The sequence below is a fragment of the Talpa occidentalis genome, unplaced genomic scaffold (genome assembly GCF_014898055.3).
Source record: "Talpa occidentalis isolate TD23 unplaced genomic scaffold, MPIMG_talOcc4v2.1 talOcc4.12, whole genome shotgun sequence".
NCBI classification, from domain to species: Eukaryota; Metazoa; Chordata; class Mammalia; order Eulipotyphla; family Talpidae; genus Talpa; species Talpa occidentalis.
Genome location: NW_023601212.1, coordinates 72,610,068 through 72,628,223, shown reverse-complemented (window position 1 = coordinate 72,628,223; position 18,156 = coordinate 72,610,068). Strand labels below are relative to the sequence as shown.

The following is an 18,156-nucleotide window of genomic DNA, read 5'->3' as shown; positions in this document are numbered from 1 at the left end:
TGTCTTTGCTCTTTTGGCTGAACTTTTTAAATAATATCCATGCTGTTGTGCATAACTCCAGATTGTTCATTTTTTTACTGGTATATGGGTATGTCATAATTTATCCCTTATGACAGTTTTCTGAGTTGTTCCCAGTTTTTGGCAACTGTAAACATGCTGCAGTGAACGCTCTTATGTCCAGTCATACATGTGCACATGATACCCAGGAGTGCAGCGGTAGGATCTTAGATTTGGGCATCTTCATCTCTACTGGATAAAACCTCTGTATTAGTTATCTGTCGATGTTTACAAGTAACTACACAATCTGGTGACTCAAAGTAACCTAGCTTACATGCATCAGGCTGAGTCTTGGCTGAGTCTTCAGATTCAAAGCCTTTGCAGGTGGCAGCGTGCTGGCAGCTGCAGAGTGGTATTGGCTGGATCTTCAGCCTTACTTGGAGGTTGGGCTAGGGAGCGGTCATTTGGAGGACTCAGTCCATCGCTGGTTGTTGGCTGAATGTTGCCCTCATTCCTGGCCCCATTCACAACAAGAAAGAAATTACTATGTCCCAAGAAACTGCCACACAGACTATGGCACAAAACTGCTGGTCTTGTTCCATAGCTCTCCCCCACAACACAGGAGAGTGCCACCTCTTCCTCCCCTGCCATATACAGGCTAAAACTGTGGACTCAGTCTTGCCACAAAATGGGCTACTCTTTCAAGGACCCACATGACCCACAACTAGAGAGCTATTCTGATTCTTCACACAACTCGCAGAGACAGCTCCCAACATCAGACGGTCAGCACCCACTGACACGTAGCTGACAGCTTTCTCCCCTGAATCCTATCAGCAGCCTGGGGAAAAGTTTTCTGACCATTAAAACCTCTGTGACATGGTGTGAGGCTATTCTAACCCTGGGGTCCCAGGAAGAATCATCTAGCACTGAGTTCATCTCCGGAGCTCAAGCCCCAGAAGGACCTGAAAGCTTGGGTGTAAGAAGCAGCTTCCACACTTCAGACTCTGAAAGTGACATCGTGTTGTTTTATTTCCATGGTATGTGCTATTGAATTCTCATAGAAAAATGATGCCGAGGTTTGCTTTCTTTTTCATCCTTTTCCCCAGCTCAGCTTTCCATAAAAAAAAAAAAAAAACATTAGATACCTAAAATCTTCCAGTAATCACTATTATCAAATATTCCTTTTCCATTAAACACATTTCCCACTCCAACTTTAGAGACCACTATTTGAAATTTGTGGTAATTTGTACAAATTGCATTAAGAAGCAAACTATTCCCTTGCAAAGCCGCCCCCACCCCCACCCCCATGCTGAAAGGCACAGTCCTACCCTCCACCAGCCTCTTGTTATAAACTAGAGTCCAGCACCCAGGTCACATATGGGATGGAAGGGGGCTCTCTGCATAGCTGGGGGGCAGTGGAGAACCCAAGGACTGTCTTTCCCTTCCCTGTTAGTCAGTCTTGCCTTGCTCATGATTTTTTTTTTGCTCTTTCTCTTTGATACTCTGTTGTTTCAATGAATATAGGTGTGGATGTCTTTATTTGTTCTGTTTGGGACTGGACGTGCTCCTTCAACACACGTAGTATGCTGCACAGCTATTTTTTCTTCACCTTCTCTATTCAGTCTCTACTCCTATAAAAGTTAGGTCTTTTATCAACTTTCATCTCTCCTAGCTTCTCCACCCCTCACTGTGCATATCATGAGTCATTTCCCCACCTCTGTCTTCCAGCTTCTAACACTCTCTTCAGCCATGTCTCATCTAAACAAAAGGAACTGGGCTGGAAACATATTTGAAACACAAAGGAAAGACAGGGAACTCTTACTGTAAAAGATGAATTTTCACAATACAAAGAAGAGACAAATGTTGTAACAGAATGGTAAAAACCAATCATGCAATTTTCAAAAAAAAAAAAGACCAGCATGTATTCGAAAATGGACATTCACAGTAGTAACATAAGAAACTGAAATTAAATCAGCCAAGAGTCATCTTTTCCTCTCTGTGATACTGGAAAACATGAAAAAAATTATAGTACCCCTGGCTGACATAGGAAATCACAAACAAGGAAAAAAAGACTTTATCTACTGCACTGTCAAGGACATAGTCCAAAATATAGCAGCGTTATCTTGGGGGGATAGAATAAATCTTTCTGGTTTCTTCTGTATACTTTCCTTTATTTTCTCTCTCTCTCTCTCTCTCTCTCTCTCTCTCTCTTTTTTCGTATCAGGCATGTATAACTCAGGAAAAATAATAAACATCACTGCTTTCTTAAAATTACATTTTACTGAGTTATTTTCTACAGACCACAAGGAAGCAAAGCTTATAAACGTCTCCCAGCTGACCACAGCAGCAATTAAAGTATTAGATACTGACATGAGGACAGCTAGCCTTGGTAGGGTGGGGGTTATGGTGGTGGTGGTGTTTGATCCTGTTTTCTTTGGCCCAGATGAGGACCGCCAGATCTCCATGGCAGCAGGAAAAGCTCAACAGCTTCCAGCTTTCTGCAATTCTTCATATTTGACAAACGAGCTGCGAAAACCCGTTTTAGAGACTGCAAGATAACACACACTCATGGCCAGTCTAGCAACAAGCCCTGTGCCCTAGAATTTCAGTCCCCATCTTTTCCTCTGATTGATGGCAAATGAGGTAATTGGAGCAGCCAACCCCAAAAAGTCACTGGAGAAAGAAACAAGAATGCCACACATCGGCAGGGCAGACAATACCATATCAAACATGACTGCAGCAAGACCACTGGCACCAAGCAGGAAAACTCCCTAACATCAGGCCACCTAGCAGTTTCTAGAACTGATTGAGCCAAGAACACATCACCAAGCCCTGGAAAAGCAAGCATTTTTATTTCTGCCTCTCCTAAGTCACAGGACAATATTGGCTGCCCTCTTCAAAACATGATCTGAATGACTAAAATAAAAAAAACAGTGAGACACCAAATGCTGGTGAAGATGTCAGGAAGGTGACTCTGACATTTGATGATGGTGAGAACAATGGTGGGACAGCCACTCTGGTAAAGTTTGGCAGCTATTCAAGAAATAAAACTGGGGTTCATAGCAGTCTCATTCATAGAAACAAAGACCCATAGACAAACTTCATGTCCTTCATGGATGTATGGTATGGGAGCCTTGTGAGATGGAATATTTCTTAATCTTGACAGTGGTGGTAGTTACAGAAATCTACACCTATGATAAAACTATACACACACACACACACACACACAAAAACACAAAACTAGGACATCTGTGCAAGCTCTGTGGTTGCACAGATATTGTATTTCCAGATTTTGATACCAGAGTCTAGGATACAAGAGGTTACCAACTTGGGAACTGGGTGCAGGGCACACAGACACTCCCAAGACATTTTTATAACTTTCTGTGTAGTTACACTAACTACAAAAATAGAGTTTCTTTAAGAAAAACTAGCTGTGCATCAATTGTATTTCAATAAAGCTAGGGGGGAGTGTGCAGATAAGCGAGTACTCCAATGGCATGGTTCCTATAAGCCCTCTATGGAACACCACCATATTTACTAAAATGCTATGAGCCCACCTACCCAGGAGTCCCTCCAGCAGGAAAGTTACCTCATTTGGAATATGTATGTTCAACTAGTGGTTGGCAAAGATCTGTTTCTGTCCCACTAAAAGATCCCGCAGCATTCGCAGAACGCTGCTGTTGAATTACCACACTCCACTAGGATGTCAAGTAGATGGCATAGGATCTGGAGTGCTAGAAGGGGAGTTCAGAGTCAGCTACTCTATGTCCCTCTTCCCACAGGAATCCTTCAAGTACACCCTTAAAACACCTACACTATCTCAGCTCAAGTGTTTCCAAAGACAGATAAATTCACTGCCTCCTTCGATTGGCCAGCTCTGATATGTAAAAGTGCCACTTTTTTCCAAAACTACCTCTATCTCCCAGTTCTGTCCTTTCAAGACAGAGCAGTAAAGAGTCCCCTGTGACCAGATAGTCCCAAAGGCTGTTCCACAACCACCTCCACTACCCTAAAGTCAATTTCCCATCCTACTGGCCCTCAGGACATTTGCTCCCCATCATCTCCATATGGAGGCTAAACACAAGAGCCAAGATGCCCCAAACACCAGCAAAGGTTTTGTCTGCAGTATCACCACAGCCTTTAAAATCCTGGGACAAGATGCCCAGGGGTTTCCAGTAGGGCTTTTGTTCCATGGGTCTGTGCTCACTCACCCCAGCAAGTTACAGTCAAGGGTTCCATCAATGCCCTCCCCATGAGACAGAGATGCTAGGTCAGAGGTCAGTGGGCCTGGGAAGGCTGGAGGCTCCACTCAGGTTCTTATCAGGGCATGCATCCCATGAGAGAATGTAGGTGTCTGATCCTAGCATAAGTGGGACATTTGCACAAATCTCCTGGTAGTTCAATTTTCCATCTATGTAGATACTAATTTTATATTTCAAACCAAATGTTTTCCTGCTGCTCATGAATGCAATATTTTTACCTAATTAGCCCTTTGTGCAGTGTGCCATGGCAACCTTCCTGCTGCAGGCTTGTCCTCATCACTTCCCATAATAAACCCAGGGTCCTGCCCACACCTCCCCAGGGACAATCACAGATCAGTAAAACCATGGCCCTTGCTTGAGGTGCAATTGTGGGGTTTCCTTACATCCTGTGCTTACCTCGGACCTGGGGCAGAAGGACCTACTGCCCAAGCCATAGACCTGGGTTAGGGAAGGCAGGGGCCAGGCTGCAGTGGAGGCCACACCTCTCATAGCTGTGTATGCGAGGGATCACTTTCTGGCTTTGTTGGGTTAGATTGTTTAAACCAGGGGAATGCAAACTCTGGGCCAAATCCTCACACGGCCTATTTTGGTAAGTGAACTTTATTTGGATGTGGCCACACCCATAGTTTACATGTCTGCAGCTGCGTCTGCCCCACAAGACAGAGCTGAGCGGGAGACAACACTGCATGGCCCACAAAGGCTGAGGTATTTCCTAGCTGGCCCCTGACAAAGGAATTTACCAAACCCTATTTTGCCCAACTCTCTGATGAGTGGGGAGAGGGATGGTGACCAAAAACCCTTATTGAGATAAAAACCAACCACTTCCATAAAAATCAAAGATCTGACAAGAAAGTAAGGAATTACCAGGTTCCAGGGTCCCCAGAAATATGACAAGATGAGGGCCCTCTGTCCTGAAGCAGTTCACAGGTACCTGGACAATTGAGCTGTGGCCTGGGAGGTCTCCCAGGGCCAGGGTGGAATGAAGGGCCTGAGTTCCCAGATAGAGGGCATAGCCTGCCCAGCCAGGAGGCACTGCACCTCCTCAGTCAGCCTGTGTAACCGCTCTGGCAGCGCGACCACGTTCCCTATCCTGGATGTCTTTCTGCTGCAAGTACTAAGCAGCATCGTGCTGTTCCCAGAGCACTGGGAACTGTGTGTTCAGTTCAAGTGCAGGTCTTCTAAGCCACAGTTGAAAAGTTGGAAGCTAATACATTGAAAAAAAAATCACAATTAACACTCTCACAACTTATTATATATTAACCATATAAATTAAGGCGACATTAAATAAAACCTCTACTTTTAGCAGCACAAAACCCCAATTTTTAATACATATTTGCTGGACAAATTAAATGTCCTAGTTTGATTCCAATGAGCTGCTGCTAACTTTTATCCATTATAGAAATGTGAGGTGTCCAGATGTGAGAAATAAGGGGTAGAAGGAAACTTAAAGGTTAGCCAAGTCAAGAAAATAGACTTCAAAAAGTAATCTGAGGCAGAAAGAATTTGTTCAGAAGAAGAGAATAGGGACACACCATGTGACTGAGTTAGAATAGAGGGCAAGGCCAGAGTTTGGAATCAAAACCCTAAGAAATTTCCCACCATGGGACATTATGATGATAGCTCCTTACAGGCCAACCTCATCAACAAGTTGAACTTTAATGTCTTATTAGGCAAAAACAGACGAATGAAGTACTGCTGCATCTGTCTTTGCACATCAATCACTCCATTCGATTTTTAAAAAGATGAAATAAATCTCAGCACATTAAAAAACTAAACTTCTCTGAAAGAACACAAGACTAGCTTCTTTAGAAAGAGACTCTCTAAGTTATGAGTAGGATGAATGAAGAGATGTTAAGAGTCACAGTGAGGTAAACAGAAGCCAAAAAGACATTTCAGTCTTAACGAATGAACATTAAAAAAACAATCCAGTTAAAAATGGAAAAGAGCTATGAATAGATAATTCTCCAAAAAAGAGTTAAAGTGGTCAATAAGCCACTAAGTGTGCAAAGATGTTCAATGTCATTAGTTACTGGGGAAATGCAAATCAAAGCCAAAAAGAGACACTGCTAAGACGGTAACAACCATTCATGGTGAGGATGAGGAAGAACTATGATCCAGAAATTCTTCTCCTGGGAATATAAATGAACATAGATGCCTATAAAAAAACTTGAGTTCATAGCAGCATTATTCATGATATCCAAATAGTAGGAGCAACCCAAATGTCCATAAACCAATGAATGAAGAGATAAAATGTAGTTTACACATCCACCTATAGGTTTACCCAACGACCCAAAAGTAGAACGTTCTATTTGGAATGTCCAAGAGAAACACTCACACACACAAATTAAAATACTGGGTAAAAGTTGATAAATGACTATGAGGCTAAATGAGCTGTTACATCCATCAGTGAAATATTAAGTAGGAGCTAAAATGAATAAGGCAGATCCAAAAGCAAACTTGGAAATATCTCCAAAATGGTATGTCAACAAAAGAGCAAGCCATAAAAGAAAAGCTGATAAATTGAACTTCACCAAAAATCGGATAAAAAGGACTTACACCAAAATATGCAACAAATTTTCAAAACTCAACACTGAGAAAACAACCCAGTAAGAAGGGGAAAAAGAACTGACAGATGCTTCACCAAAAATAACAGCCAAAAGGCATACAAGCCATTCACCATGATTTATCACCACAGAAATGTTAATTAAAACTATAAGAAATTCTGTTTTAAATACATGCAGTTTACTCCCTAGTAGACCCTGATATATCCTAATAAAACTGTTTTAAAAACCCACATACCATATGAATATACCAATGAGAATGACCAAAAGTTAAAATAAACATAACACCAAATGCTGACAAACACATAGGGCACTTAGAAACCTCATCCATTGCTGGTGGGAATGCAGAGTAGTACAGTCACTTTGGAAAATAGCTTAGCACTGTCTTTGAAAAGTAAACATTTAACATTCGATCCATCCCAGTCCTAGTAATTTATCCAAGAGAAACAAAAACAGAAAGCCTCATACACAATGTTCCCAGCAAACTGGACACAACCCAAAGGTCCAAAAGGTGGGGGTAAGGAAACAAATGTGTGGTGGCCAATGTAAAAATAAATCCTATGGAGTATTACTAAGCCATGAAAAGGAAAGAACACAGAGGGCAACAGAGTTCAGTCACTTACTGACACAGAGCAGTGGTCTCAAAGACTTAAATGGCTCAGGGAGGTCTCTGAGTTTTGCAGGCCTCAGCTTTCTCATATGTGAGGTGATGACAATCTCTGAGCCCCCCTTTAATCCTACCTATCTGCCAGTTTATAATTCCAGTTGGCTGACAACTAGCGTTCAGTACTTTAAAGGTAGAAACAAAAATGATGGAAGAGGGAACTTCTGCCCAAAAGAACAAATTCAGGCTCCTAGGGAGCTGGTAGCAAAGATTAGCAAACCCTTGTCCCCAGTGGTCTAAAAACAAATACCCACCACTGGGTCAGCAGTTTTTCTGAGGCCAAATACCACTGGAGTAAGATCTTTTGGCTCTGAGCGAATTCTCAAGGCTGAGCAGTTCACAACCTCACTTGATGGTTTTCTAAAGTGCTGTAGGCTCAATGCCCATGTAATTCCTGTCTGATTTTCAAGATTACAATGGGAATAGGATGGTCCATGTTGAGTAGCTGCGCTTCCTTTCCACATAAACAACATTCCATGACCCCAAGAGGGCAAGTAGAGCAAAGGGCTGAACTTGCAGCCCAGCTGTTCCACTGGTCACGTTCCACGGGACATGCAAGGCCACCCTTGGGAACTTGGGAGACAGCCAGCTCACTGACAGCACACAGTGGCTGTCATCCTTCCACAGTCACTTGTCACTGCACTCCAGACAGGCACTCTGAATGCAGGACAGTCTGGACCACACACTGAGGCCTTCTCCCATCAACACCATCAACAGTGAGTGTGAAAGTGGATGCCAAACAGAGCAGGGTACCTCCTTACATGGAACTTGGCAAGGCAGATGCTACACAGCTGAGACACCGCTGACCAACAAACGCAGTCCAGTTACACTAAGGGCGTAGGGACAGGTGACACTCATCTCTCCTCAAGCTTCGAAAGATTACCAGACAGAATCCCGGCGTGAGTGTCTATCCAGGAGGTCTACTACCACCTGGCCAGGTGACTGGTGACTGGGCCAGTGACCCAAGCTCCCTGGTTGACTTGTCCATGAAGCTGGCATCCCTGCTCTCAGCCCTGATGTCTTGTGGCTGCTGAGAATCAGGTACGAGGTGCTTTTGTAAGGAAAAGTACTTTGCAAACACAGGATTCTGACTGACAGGACAGAATAGGACTGAGAGCCCCAAGCCCTGCTGCATGCTGCTCCCCTCTCCAGGCAGCACAGTCACACGTACAGCAACAGAGTGGCGGCCAATGGTCTTAGGGGCCTCCAACCAGTGCAGAAACTCAACTGGCTCTGGGCGTGACAGCGGGAACCACTCAGTATCTCCCATGTGAGGGCAGAGAGGGGGCTACAGACCAATACTCTCCTCACCTGCCCTGTCAACCAACCCCGAGGACAGTGAGCCAGCAGTCTCTGCTAATCTGTGGGATCCTTTTCACATGGGAATCAGTCCTGGAAGAGTCACTGCAGATGATTGGAGCCTGGGTCTGTCTGGACTGGTGGGGAGGTTTCATGCTGTGTGACCATCCTGGGTGTCAAGCACCATCCCCACAAGAGGAAAGACCTGTCCACTCCACCCCGAACTATGAGCCCCTCTGACAGGACTGGGAAAACATGGGCCTGATTCTGGTCTTGGGGACATCATAAGCCACCCCCCTCTGTTATTTCAGGTGGGAGGTGAACAGGCTAGAGGGTTGGGCAAACAAAGCATGAGAAGTGACAGGTCCTAACTGCCTGGAACAGGAGCTGCACAGGAGTCTTTACCTTGGCAAATGGAGGCCTCTGGAAGGTCAATGCTGGAGGGTAGAACAGAGATGAACACATACGGCCCCACAGTCTCTGTGGAGACCACCCCAGGGCCATGAAGCTTCAGGCTTGGGGATACTTCGGCTGTCCTGGCATGGGTTCAGGCACTGTGCTGTGGGAAGAGACTGCACAGGGACCCGCAGGCGGCCCCAGACAGACATTTCCGGGAAGATGATACAGTGGTCCTCCCCACTCCCTGTGGACCCCAGAGGTCCACCCAGGAGACCAGGGGAAGTGGAGGTCAGGTCGGGGGTTTAGACAATGTGGTACTTTTCCACCAGATCCCAGGAATGCCATTCTCCAGACCCAGATGCCCACACCCCCTCTTCAACTTCAGTACAGCATTCAATGCTCTTTCCTTAACAAAAGGCCCCACACCTCTTTCTCATAGTTTCCCACGAGAACCAGAGAGTGAGGGAAGACATGTTTTTATTAGCAGAGACCAGGATGTATTCTTGAGGAAGAAACGACTCCATCTCCAAGGGAGACTGGCCTTCAGAAATACCACAGGTTTTCAGGACCTATGCTCCCCAGCACAGCACCCGCTGCCCAGCACCAACCAAATGTCCTCCAGGTGCTCTAACTGCCCAGGCTTCGAGCACCTTCAGGAAAATCAAAAAGGCCAACAGCTTTGGCAGAGGGGCTGCGACCCCTGCTGGCCAGGCCTGGCTCAGCACCCAGATGCATTCCCACACAAGCAGCCCCCCTTGACTAATCAGGGTCCACCCCTTCCAAGGGCTACAGGTGTTGGAAGTCCTGCCTCCAGTCCTCAGCTGCGCTGCCTGTGACTGGCTCCTCCATCCCCATGGTCGGAAACCAAACAAAAGTCACCAGGAAGCTTGCACACTATGTTATAAAGCAAACCAAATCTAGATATCAGAAAAGAAACATACCAAAAGGCTTTCTTCTTTCCCCCTTTGTTTTCCAAATTTCCTTTGATCAATATGTACCTAGCAAATAACAATCACATACTTTTAAAAACCTACCAGAATTCAACAAAAAGAATATCACTATTGATCTTAGGCAGAAATTTCTACCCGTGCCAATGCTTACCCTAACTCAGTCTGTTCTGGGTCCTGCCAGAGACCAGCAGCCAGCAAACGGAGATCATCAAGAAAAGAAAGTTGGAAATTTGAAAATCCCAAAATTACAGTGTAGAGTTCACTTTAGAGAAATTGGAGAAGTCTAGAAGAGCAGGAAGTGGCCATAGAAATGGCCTGGAAAAAACACATGTAATTGAGGCTCTGTAGGAATTTTTAGACTCTACATTCAAGATTCAGTCCAGAGAAGCCCCCTGAAGTAGCTGCCAGGGAATAGGGGACCCTGCATGGAGCCCACACGGACTGGAGAAGGTCCTTGTCCTCCAGGCACTGCCAGTGCATGTGGGTTCTGAGCCACAGAGAACCCACGGAGAGGGGTGCTCAGGACCAGCAGAGCTCTCCCCCACACCCTATGTAAGCTGAGAAATGGCCCCCAGACTCAGCTGGGCATCTGCTCTCTGCTCATTGCACCCCACTCCCCCTGCCACACAATCTGTTTCCTCCACACCAAAACCTGTTTCTACTGCCCACCACACACAAATGAGTGGCTTCACGGCCTCAAGAGCACAGAGCTACCTAGTTGGACAGAGTCCTGGATAACTAGACCGGCCATCAAACCCTGAGGACATTTGAAGCACAGAGGTTTGCAGGGAACCACTCCCAGGGCACCAGTGCCACGCCTGCTGAAAACTATTGAGAAAAAGGCTCAGACTAGACTATGGCCAAAGGTTGACATAGGCCCTCCTTCCAATCCTCCCTCTGCACAATGCCCTTTCCCCATTTTATAGAAGGCCACTGTCACCCTGAACCGCACTATGGTACTCTGCACCCTCCACCCTTCATCTCCCAGCCCCATAAACTTTTTAGGGCACTAAGCAGAGGCAGAGTTTGAAGTACTGGTTAGAGTGAATGATAGCAATAAGCACTTGACCAAGTCAGGTGGTTTCAACTCTTTGTTCTGAAAAGAATGGAAGAGGGACCTAATCAATTTGCCATTTAATGGTAGATCTTTAAAAAGAGATGTTAGTAACATGCCAAAACCCACATAAAGGTCTCAGAGCTTAAGGAATTAAGCAACACCTTGCAGGGGAACTTCCGTTCTTGTTTGCTTATTCATGTGAACCAGGTTACTCAGCCAATCATGAGGAACAGAACAAACCAGAACAGAGCCAGAATCACTCAAGCAATAAGCAGCATTCCCCCACAGACCTGTGAACTCACTGCAAAACACAAGAAGCCCTGCCACACCATTATGTGATGCATGCCTAGTCAAATTCTACTTTAGGTTGAAGAATGTGTCAAAATTTGTAATACATTTTACAATTTGATCAATGCATAGTAGGAGCTATCAAGAAGAGAAATTTTAACATTGAGAACTTGGTAGTAACAGAAAACAACTTTTAAAGTATATGTACATTTCCATACATTACTGTATGCTGGATGTGAACATTTTTAGACGTGAGCGTTTAAACACACACTTTTAGCCCCTGTGTGTGAAGCGCATCCCTGCCTCTCTGCATACCCTGTTCCATTCCCAACAGCACTGCTCACAGGCTTGGCTCTCATCAGCCTGGTGTCTGCACTGGACCAATCTAGTCCACTTAGTGCCCTTGGCCACAGGACCCCCAAAGCACGATCTATAGGTTTGGGGGCTGAAGAAAATCAGTTCTGACCTAAAATTAACTGAAATTCTGATCTCTCCTACCACTGCCTCCAGTGACACTAGCACATCCTCATATAACTTATTCCATTCTCTGCTCTACCCAGACGCCAGCAATTGACATCCAGCTCTCTTCCATCTGGGTTCCCAAACAGTGCAGACACCTACCTTGGGGCATGCTTCCTCGGTGCCCAGCGGGGTCTCAGGTGCCTCCTTTGCTGACACCTTCTTAAACTTTTTGTTCTTTTTCTCTCTCACTTCGGTAAATTTTCTCTTCCGTTTCACCATCCTGCAACAGAGAAAATAGCTGAATATATAAGAAATAAAAGATCTTAGGCTAAATAATATTTTTAAAGAAAGGTGGGAGATACTTTACCATTATAAAATAAATGCAAAGGTATTTCAGAAAATATGGAAAGCACAGCAAAGCTTTGAACATCAACTCCCCTTATTTTATTGCCTATAGAAAAGCAAATTAACATTTTGATATCTTTCTTTTTTCTGAGTGTATTAACATAGCCACAATCATTTATAGAATGTATATTCTGTCTTCAAAACCAAACATGAATACAAAGCTTTTAAAGTTAAGAGAAATGCCATTTTTAGTGATAGTATCAAAATTTTGCAAAAGTGACAATTATGAAATTTTGTCTATTCCCAAATTATTGAATATCCTGGGTTATTTTTATTTTCTGCTATCAAGTACTCAGACTTCGCCATCAATGAGGGAAGTGCCAGCACAACACAAGCTCCATCACATACCATCTCCACAGCATTCAGTCACCCACAGTGGAGATACAGGCTGAAAAAGCAGCTGACTGGGGTCACATAGAGGGGATGACAGGAATCCCAGAAGCATCTGATTACGTCTACTATCTCCATCTCAGTAGGATCTAGAACACTACATAAAGCAATAGAAAAAGTCCAAAAATTCTAAAGCCAGCTTTCTTTCTAAGATTATAAGATGGAGAACCAGAGAAATGGTCCAGGTATCAGAATATGAAAGCATATCAAGGGGTTGGGGTGGTGATGCCCCATCTCAGGGGGACATGGCTGCTGCAGCTCCTGTAGGAAGGCCTGAGGGGAACAGTCTGAGGGGTACATCTGAGTGTGAATCTTCAAAAAGGGAACCTTCGGGGGGGGGTGCATCTAGATAAGGGAATCTGAAGAGGAGATATCTTGGAGTGGCATCTGAGGGAGAAATCTGAGGGAGGCTGTCTGAGAGGGCATCTGATGAAGGCTGTCTGAGAGGGCATCTGATGAAGGAGCTGTCTGATGGAGGATGATGGGAAATATCAGAAAGGGGAATCTCTGAAGGGGGATGTCAAAGGGAAAATATCTGTGGGGAGGCCATCTGACTGGGATATCTGATGAGACTCACCTGTGGAGGGGAGACTGAGGGGACAGTAGAAAGGAGAATAAGCTAATTCTTAGAGAAGTGGGAACTGAACATCTACTGCTGCCATGGAGGCTGCATGACAGCACTGAGGTAACAGCAAGAACAAAAAGAAACCCACACCACCTAACCCCACCTGCCTCCAGTCCTCTCCTACCCCTCCCAACCCCCATTGCACCTTTGGATGGAGCCAACAAAGAAGCTGAGAAAGAACAGTTATTTCTGGCAGTGGCAGAAGCTGTATTATAAGCATCACAATGGAGTTTAAAAGGTGCTTTTAGAACTGAGACATTAATTTAGTAACTACAAGTGCAAACATGTACATTCTGCTTTTCATGACCCATTTGTAGTTGAATCAACTCAACCATACATTAATAAAGGACTAAAAGAATAAATCAGAATAAACCAATAAAAGGGAATCCCATTCAATAATTAAATGAGATAGTGTTACAGGTATAGGATAGAAAATATAGGATATCATGTGTAGTATTATACAATTGTTTTAAGACAATAATACTAAAAATAATAATAAAGCATGCTCATATATATATGTGTGTGTGTATCTGAAAAAAAAATATATATAGAAAATGCCCAAAGATATAAACAAAGCCTTCCCCTTTATTAATATTTAGGGGTGAAATTACAAGGGACTTTTTTTTAACAGCTCATTTTTGTTGTTTTATACTTGAAAAAAAATTAATACCATTACTTTAAGCTTCTATTTAATATCATTACTTAAGGTACTGCTATCTAGCAAATGATCACACTATGCTGGAAACCAAGCCAGACAACCACTGGGTAGTATCCAAAGGACACAGAGCCAGTGTGAAGAGCTCCTCCCTCTGTCCCATTTGGGACTGCGACTGATTACACAAGGAGAGAATATTACTACTGTGAAATCAGAAAGTTCCAGGTTCCATATTCTTTAATTAAGCCTTATCTAAAAAAAGTATCCAAAGCCAGAGGCTACAAATTTCAATTAGCAGTATAATAAGAAATCTTGAAAGAATGAGAGACTGTTGACACAGGGGCTTTAGAAAGACAAAAGTCTCTGCCAGCAATTACCTTGTTGGAGAAAAAAAGTAAGTTTAGCAAATATTTACATACTAAGTACTATAAAAGTTAAGCCAAATCTATATTCATCCTGTAAGTTATCATTAAAAGTTTAATCACTAAGTCTATTTGCTAAAAAGGGTGGAAAATTTTTCCATATTATAAAAAGATGTCTTTGAATAATTCTAAGAGATGGCGACTCATAACTGAGACAATGAATGTTTGTTATAGAAAATGACATTTCCTCCCATTTATACTCAATTGTTCTTATCGAGACACCAAGACAATTCAATGGGAAAGAACAGTCTTTTTAACAAATGGTGCTGGGACAACTGGCTGTCCACGTGAGAAAGAAGGAATGTTAAGCCCAACCTCACATCATATGCAAAAACTGATTCAAAATTTATCAAAAACCTAGGTATATGGGGCCTCCCTGGTGGCGCAAGGGGTTAACACGCAACCTATGAAGCTGTCCTCAGCCTCTGCAGCATGACTTCGATCCCCAGGCAGGGAGCTACCTACAGGGTGCAGCAGACCTCTCCTGACTCGCCCGCTTCTCCCCTCAGCAATGTATTTCAGTCAATCTGCCTGTTCTGCTCCCCACTGTCTCTGGTGAATCCTCTTACTCCCCACACCTCTAGCCTGTACCCCAGTTCTTGTATGCATAAATAAATAAATCTTAAAAAAAAAACCCTAGATGTAAGAGCTAAAATTACATAACTCTTAATGAAAGCATAAAAGTCTTCATGACCTTGGGTCAGGCAACAATTTCTTAGATATGACACCAAAAATGAAAACATTAAAAGAAAAAACAAATTGTGCTTGTCAAAATTAAAATTTTTTATGCTGCAAATGATGCAGGCAAGAAAGTAAAATGACAATCTACAGAATTGGAGAAACTCTCTGCAAGTCATATATCTTGACAAGAGACTTGTATTCAGAATATATGAGGAACTCTTACAACTCAACAAAAAAGGGCCAAATAATACAACTTAAAAATGGACAAGGCTTTTTATTTAGAAATATCCAAAGATATACAAATAACCAATAAGCTCATGAAAAGAGGACACTGCTCACCAGTAGGGAAATGCAAATAAAATGACATATCACTTCATATTCACTGGATGTCAATAATCAAAAGACAGATAATAATAAATATTTGTGAGGATGTGCAGACACTGGAAACTTTATTCATTGCTGGTGGAATATAGAATGATGCATTCATTTTGTAAACAGTCTGGCAGTTCCTTAAAGAGTTCCATATAGTTATCATGTGACCCAATAATGCATTCACTCCTATATATACACTCTAGAAAATACATCACATAAAAATGTGAACATTAATGTTTACAGCAGTATTAATCATAACATCTAAAAGATGGAAACAATTTAAATGTCCATCAACTGATGAACAGATAAATAAAATGTGGTCAATCCATGCAATGGAATATTACTTAGTCAAAAAAAGGAATAAAGTACTGACATACGCTATAAAGATGAATATTGAGACATTATGTTGAGTGAAAGTGAAACATGAAATATCACAAAATGTATAATTCCAATTATATAAAACATACATATAAATAAATGATAGACAGAAACAAAGATTAGTATTTGCTTAGGGCTGGGCCAGGGAAGAAGGAAGCAGTGACTGCTAAGAGTCACCCACAACTCCTCTGTCTCTGTCCTGTCTCCAAAACACAACCAGAATCCAACCACTTTTCGCTATCTCTACCATTGGTGTCCTGGGCCATCTCCAACCTAGATTATAAAATAGCTTTCCAATAGCTATAAAATAGCTCTCCAACCTGGATTATAAAATCTGCTTCCACACTTGACCACTGCCCCTCAAGTCCAGATCCAACAAAGCATCTACAGTGACTTTTAAGATTTCTAAGTGACGGGTCTCCCTGGTGGCACAAGGGGTTAAGACACAACCTATAAAGCTGTCCACAGCCTCCGCAGCACAAGTTTGATTCCTGGCCGGCCAGAGAGCTACCCACATGGCGCAGCAGACCTCTTCTGACTCACCAGCTGCTCCCCTCAGCAGTGTACTTTGATCAATCTGCCTGTCCTGTTCCCCACTCTGTCTCTGGTGAATCTTCTCACCCCCACACCTCTGGCCTGTACCCCAGCTCTTGTATGCAAAAATAAATAAATCTTAAAAAAAAAAAAAGATACCTGTGTGAGTGGTGCTGGAAGCTTCCCAGTTGACTTGAACAGTCATAGAGCCCTACGGAGGGCCACTGGCCCCACTCCCAACCTTATCTTCCATCTCTACCGCTCTCAATTTGCTCCAGCCACGCGGGGCTCCTGGCTGCTCCCCCAAACTCTATTTCCTCTACCGGGGTTCCCCAGCTACAACGCGGTTTACTCTCCACGATCTGCTCAGTTCTACTTTTCTCCCTGGTACTTGTCACCATTCTATTCATTTACCCTCGCCTCCCCTACGGAAGGTCAGCTCATGAGGCCGGAGGTCAGTCCTGAACAGTGCGGCCGCAGGACGACTCCACCGGCATTTTACAAATGAATGAGGGCCGGGAGGCAATGCCCGCATGCCAAGACACAGGGAACCGGCTAAGAATCCGCACGCGCTCCGCAGGGCAGCATTGGGTTGCCACCTTTCGCATTCGCCCACCACCCACTGCCCCGCGACCCTCGTCCATCCCGAGATCCTGGTCCCCAGAGCCCATTCGAAGGCCCACACCCCAGCTCATCCCGCCACCGCCTGGCCATCCCATGCCTCGCGCACCCACGTGGAGGCCCGCCCCCGCGGTCCCTACGGCCCCTCAACTCCCGGCAGCCCCGCGATTCCCCGCCACCCTGGCACTCCCGGACGCCCCCATACCCGACCTCCGACCCCCACCACTCCACGGCCCTCCCAATCCCCCCTGACCAGCAATGCCCCTACCACCCCGCTGGCCCCCCAACCCAGCTTACCTTCGCGCGGCCAGCGAACTCGCTTCCGGCAGCCGCGGCGCCCAGGTAACACGTCCCGCCTTCCCCAATGGCGCCGCCCACTGGCCGAGGCCCACCCTGGTCTACCCGCTAGCCAATGGCAAGAGGCGATCGGGAAGGCTCAGTGTCAGGTCCCGGCGCGAGCTTGTGGCGTCATCCGTAGACGCCGCGGGTTGCCAAGGCATCTGCCCCACGCTGGGCCCTCAGCTTGCTAGTGGCACTCCCTGTTAGGGCGTGGAATTTGCTGCGTTGAATGAACCGTGGCCTCTCTCCCGACCCGCGTATTGAGTCCCTCACACATAAGGCTCAGGTTTTAAACACTGAGTACTAAAGACTAAAAAGATAATGTGTGTATTTAAAGTCAGAAGTAAAATCGGTACAATTATTCATCTGGGTGGTTTCATGATTTATATCACTTTTCAGTTCTTGGAAATATTTTGTTTTAAGGGACGGTAAGGGAGCTTGTGTAACTAACTTTCAAGGTAGGGAATCTTGAATTGGGCTGGCATCCAGATGAGAATGTGGAATCAAGGGAAGATTCTTTTTAAGAGGGAATTATTACAAGCCGGTGTTCTAATTTTATTATTTATGGTTAATTAGCTTGTTTCTAATTGTATGCTATCACAAACTATGTATAATCAACATCCTGCACAGATACGAGTCTGTGGGCATGTACAGGCAGATTTGCAGGGCCACAGACATATATATGCGTGTCAATTTTATTCACTAAGGGAAAAACTAGTTTTCAAACTGCTTTCAAACTGGCTTTACGAAGAAAAAGTTTTCATTCACACATTCGCTTCAGCAATAAATATATAT

The 18,156-nt window shown here is 44.3% G+C and overlaps 1 protein-coding gene across 1 annotated transcript in view; it reads right to left on the bottom strand.

Moving 5' to 3' along the window:
* CUNH7orf50 (chromosome unknown C7orf50 homolog) overlaps positions 1–13,561 on the bottom strand; it is a 115,935-nt gene extending 102,374 nt beyond the window's left edge. The window contains exons 1-3 of the mRNA XM_054693560.1: positions 13,505–13,561; positions 13,312–13,325; positions 12,099–12,219 (exon numbers count right to left, since the gene is read on the bottom strand). Coding sequence (XP_054549535.1) covers positions 12,099–12,218 — 120 coding nt within the window. The 5' untranslated portion in view covers position 12,219; positions 13,312–13,325; positions 13,505–13,561. The remainder of the gene's footprint in view (positions 1–12,098; positions 12,220–13,311; positions 13,326–13,504) is intronic.
* Positions 13,562–18,156: the final 4,595 nt, after the last annotated feature.